The following is a 5000-nucleotide window of genomic DNA, read 5'->3' on the forward strand; positions in this document are numbered from 1 at the left end:
AAAATAGGTCACTAGTGCGGGGGAGGAGGAGGAGGAGGAGGAGGAGGAGGAGGAGGAGGCGGGGGAGGAGGAGGAGGAGAAGGAGGAAAAGAAGGAGGAGGAGGAGAAGGAGGAGGGGGGGGGCATGTGTGTAGGGTGGTGATTGAAGAGTAAGAGACGGAGAGGAGGAGGAGGAGTAGGAAGTGGAGGAGGAGGAGGAGGAGGAGGAAGAGGAGGAGGAGGAGGAGGGGGAAGAGGGAGGGGATGGTGTGTGATTATGGTTTGGGCGTACTGAGAGAGAGAGAGAGAGAGAGAGAGAGAGAGAGAGAGAGAGAGAGAGAGAGAGAGAGAGAGAGAGAGAGAGAGAGTGGTAAAGAGAGAGGGGTTTAGGGATGGCGGCGGAGAGAGAGAGAGAGAGAGAGAGAGAGAGAGAGAGAGAGAGAGAGAGAGAGAGAGAGAGAGAGAGAGAGAGAGAGAGAGAGAGAGAGAGAGAGAGAGAGAGAGAGAGAGAGAGAGAGAGAGAGAGAGAGAGAGAGAGAGAGAGAGAGAGAGAGAGAGAGAGAGAGAGAGAGAGAGAGAGAGAGAGAGAGAGAGAGAGAGAGAGAGAGAGAGAGAGAGAGAGAGAGAGAGAGAGAGTGGGAGGGAGAGAGAGAGAACCAGGAGGAGCCGAGAAAGAGAGGTACCCGGGATAGCCAGCCAGCGAGAGAGAGAGAGAGAGAGAGAGAGAGAGAGAGAGAGAGAGCGAGAGCGAGAGAGAGGGAGGGAGAGAGTTCAGTAAGGGTCCGCTGTTTCCAGAAGTGAGACGTCCCTTTAGCTTCTCCCTCGCCGCCTCCACCGCCGCCGCCGTCCCTTCACAACCCTTCCATAGGCCTCCTCGCTTAGGCCTAGTGGCAGGGGAAGCAGGGGAACGGGGAGAGGCCGCCAGGGAGGAAGAGGAAGAGGAGGAGGAGGAATAGGACCCGCCGATAAGCGAAATTTTCTTGTATCCCATCCCTTCCTCACTGCGATATATATACGAAGAGGAAGAGGAGGAGGAGGAGGAGGAAGGAAGAAGAAGTGGTGTTTGGTGTTGTGAAAAGTGGTGATGAATGTGACTCCTCCATGTTAAGGCCGCCACCAGTGTGCACCTCCACCTATCCCTCATCACCTCCATCAACACCACCTCCATTTTCATCACCACCAGTCTGTCATCTCCACCACCATATTGTCGCTAACTCCACCACCTCCATCATCACCATTCTCATCTAACACCACATTTTTTCATCACCAAACTTATTAACATCACCACCAGTTTCCATTCTCAACTTCATTTCATCACCATTCCCTGATTTCAACTCCAATTTCATCTCCACCTCCCTCCCTCTCTCTCTCTCATCCGGTTCTAACACCCACCTCCACCCACCACCACCACCACCGGAGTCAGTCATCACCACCTCTTTAATTTCCTCCTCAACACCACTATCACCACCACTAACTGTCACCACTAACTGTCACCTCCACCTCCACCACTCCATCACCACCACCATGCTAACCTAACCTAACCTCCCCTTCCCTTACCTTACCTTACCTTACCTAACCTTACCTAACCTAACCTAACCTTACCTTACCTTACCTAATCTAACTTCACCTGACCTAACCTTGCCAAACCTAACCTTACCTAACATAACATAACCAAACCTAACCTTACCTAACCTTACCTAACCTAACCTTACCTAACATAAGATAACCAAACCTAACCTTACCTTACCCTGCCTAACCTAATCTCACATGACCTAATCTGACCTTACTTGAACCTAACCTAACCCAACCTTAGCTTACCTTACGTTACCTTTCATTCCCTCCCTTCCTTTCCATCCCATTCTTTACCTTACCTAACATAACCTAACTTTACCATACCATACCATCCATACCTTACCTTCCATCCCATCGTTCCCATCCTCACATCCTTCGACCAATGGCAAAAAGCAAAATATTCAACTCGCCACATCGTCGGACTTTGCAGGATGCCTCTGAGCCTGTAGGATATCTATGCACAGAGCCACAGGACACGGCTCCCCCCCGCAGGACGCGCCGCAGAAGCCCAGACACTCCCGCAGCCTCACATCGCTAATCCCATCTCCCGCCCACTCAGAAAAGGATGTGTGTGTGTCCAACAAGTAAGTGTGTGGAGGGATGCAGCAGGAGGAGGAGGAGGAGGAGGAGGAGACGTGATGGTAGATATGGAGTAAGATAAGGAAGAGGAGGAAGATGTGAATGACGAAGATAAAAACAGAAAAGAAGGTCTTGAAGGAATTGGAGGAGGAGGAGGAGGAGGCGGAGAAGTGATGGTAGACATGGAGTAAGATAAGGAAGAGGAGGAAAATGTGAATGACGAAGATAAAAACAGAAAAGAAGGTGTAGAAGGAATTGGAGGAGGAGGAGGAGGGGGAGAAGTGATGGTAGATATGGAGTAGGATAAGGAAGAGGAGGAAGATGTGAATGACTAAGATAAAAACAGAAAAGAACGTCTAGAAGGAATTGGAGGAGGAGGAATAGGAGGAGGAGGAGGAGGAGGAGGAGGAGGAGGAGGAGGAGGAGGAAAGTAACGGTAGACAGGAAGATAGAGAGAAGAAGAAAGAGAAGCAATACATGAAAGTTGAAGGGAAATTGAAAGGAGAAGAGGAGGAGGAGGAGGAAGAGGAAGAGGAGGAGGAAAGTAACGGTAGACAGGAAGGTAGGGAGAAAAAGAAAGAGAAGCAATACATGAAAGTTGAAGGGAAATTGAAAGGAAAATAGGAGGAGGAGGAGGAGGAGGATAAATGAAAAACAGGGACAAGGATAAGGGAAAAAAATGAAGATATGAAGGACGAAGAGAAAAGGAAAGAGGAGGAGGAGGAGGAGGAGGAGGAGGAGGAGGAGGAAAGTAAAGGTTGACAGGAAGATAGGGAAAAAAAGAAAGAAGCAATACATGAAAGTTGAAGGGAAATTGAAAGGAGAGGAGGAAGAGGAGGAGGAGGAGGAGGAGGAGGAGGAAGAGGAAGAGGAGGATAAATGAAAAACAGGGACAAGGATAAGGGAAAAGAAGAAGATATATAGGACGAAGAGAAAAGAGGAGGAGGAGGATAGATAACAGTAGATTGGATGAAGGATAAGGTAAAGAAGGAAGATATGAAGGAAGAGAGATGAAAGAGGAGGAGGAGGAGGAGGAGGAGTAGTAGTTATGGTAAATAAGGAAAAGCATTAGGAAGAAGAGGAAGATATGAAAGAAGGGAAAGAAAAATGTGAAGAGGAGGAGGAGGAGGAGGAGGAAGACAAGTGATGGTAGATAAGGAGAAGGATAAGAAGGAGGAGGAGGAAGATTTAAAAGACGAAATGGAAATAAATGAGGAGGAGGAGGAAGAAGAGGAGGAAGAGGAGGAGAAAGTGAGGTTGGATAGGAAGATAAGAAGAATTACTGAAGAGAAGGGAAATATGAAAGGAGGAAAAGAAGGAAAAATTTTATATATAAGTCCTGCCTATGAGCTGTGGTAGGCTGTCTTGACGGGCCTTGGTCGACCCAGCCCGGTAGTGGAGCAGACGAATTTTTTTATAGTGTCTGCCGTGATATGTGACTGTTCAATGACCCATGCTGCCCCCCGGTGACCCTCTTGACCTGTCGCTGAAGTCCGGGTTGATTGAAGGTCCGGGCTGGGTCGTCCAAGGCCCCTCAAGACAGCCTACCACAGCTCATAGGCAGCACTTTTAATAAACTCTTCCTTATTTTCTTCTTTCAAATCTTCCTCCTCTTCAGTAATTCTTCTCCCTATCTTACTCTCCAGCGTCACTTTCTCCTCCTCCTCCTCCTCCTCATTTATCTCCATTATCTTAGTCATTCACATCTTCCTCCTCTTTATGACACTCGATGTGGATTGGAAAATAATCAGCGTGGATCAGTGGGATTCGAACTTGTGGTGGGATTCGAACTTGAGGTATGATTCGAACTTGTGGTATGATTCGAACTTGTGGTGGGATTCGAACTTGTGGTGGGATTCGAACTTGTGGTGGGATTCGAACTTGTGGTATGATTCGAACTTGTGGTGGGATTCGAACTTGTGGTGGGATTTGAACTTGTGCTGGGATTCGAACTTGTGGTATGATTTGAACTTGTGGTGGGATTCGAACTTGTGGTGGGATTCGAACTTGTGGTGAGATTCGAACTTGGGTACTCGAACTCACCACGCCTGCACGGTGCCCACTTTGCCACCACCTCCACAGATATGAGGAATAGGAGGAGGAGAAGGAGGAATAAAGAAATTTCAAGAGGAAGGAAAAATGAAGATAAAGGAAGGAAGAATGGAAGGGAGGAAGGAAGGAGGAGCATAAGGAGGAAAAAATAGGAACGTTGAAAGGTTGTGTTGGTGAAATTTAAAGAGGAGAGGAAGAAGAGGAGGAGGAGGAGGAGGAGACGAAGAAGAAAAGAAGAGAAATATGATGATGCTGAAAAAGAAAATAAAGATGAAAAGTGAAGAAGGAAGGGAACAAAAAAGGAAAATATTTACGAAGGAGGAAAATGAAGACAGGAAAAAAAAACAAGGAAAATGAGGAAGGAAAAAAACATTGACCAAAATAAAATAGAAAAACAAAAAGAGGAAAAACATAGACGAAAAATTGACAGAACAGAAAAAGAATAAAAGAGAAGAAGAAATAAATATCAGAGAAGGAAGGAAAGAAGGAAGGAGTGAAGGAAGGAAGGAAGGAAGGAAGGGAACATACAAAGGAGGAAAGGAGGAAGAGGAAGAAAGGAAGTGAGGAAGAATTGAAAGGTCCGTCTTTGGAAACGTGAGGAGGAGGAGGAGGAGGAGGAGGAGGAGGAGGAGGAGGAGGAGGAGGAGGAGGAAAGATTTGTGAGAGGAGCTGAAAAGGGAGGAAGAAGAAGAAGGAGGGGGAGGAGGAGGAGGAGGAAGAAAAGTGAGGAAAGAGAGTTGGTTGAAGGAAGGAAAAAGAAGAAAGGAAGAGGAAAGAAGGGTTTGAGGAGAAGGAAGAGGAGGAGGAGGAGGAGGAGG

At 47.3% G+C, this 5000-nt stretch overlaps 1 protein-coding gene across 6 annotated transcripts in view; it reads left to right on the forward strand.

The window, feature by feature from the left end:
• Positions 1-5000, forward strand: part of LOC126981948 (innexin inx2-like) — a 186296-nt gene that overhangs the window by 79783 nt on the left and 101513 nt on the right. For 2 of the 6 annotated variants that reach the window (XR_007734367.1, XM_050833655.1), the window contains exon 1: positions 1720-2135. The exons of 2 other annotated variants lie outside the window; for them this stretch is intronic. Coding sequence is in view for 2 of the 4 variants with exons in the window: in XM_050833655.1 (XP_050689612.1) it covers positions 2008-2135 (128 nt within the window). In the remaining 2 variants the exon portion in view is untranslated. Of the gene's footprint in view, positions 1-1653; positions 2136-5000 lie in introns of those variants that run through there. 2 more of the 6 variants (XM_050833657.1, XM_050833659.1) reach the window with 2 other exon arrangements.

This window comes from Eriocheir sinensis, chromosome 49 (genome assembly GCF_024679095.1).
Source record: "Eriocheir sinensis breed Jianghai 21 chromosome 49, ASM2467909v1, whole genome shotgun sequence".
NCBI lineage: Eukaryota > Metazoa > Arthropoda > Malacostraca > Decapoda > Varunidae > Eriocheir > Eriocheir sinensis.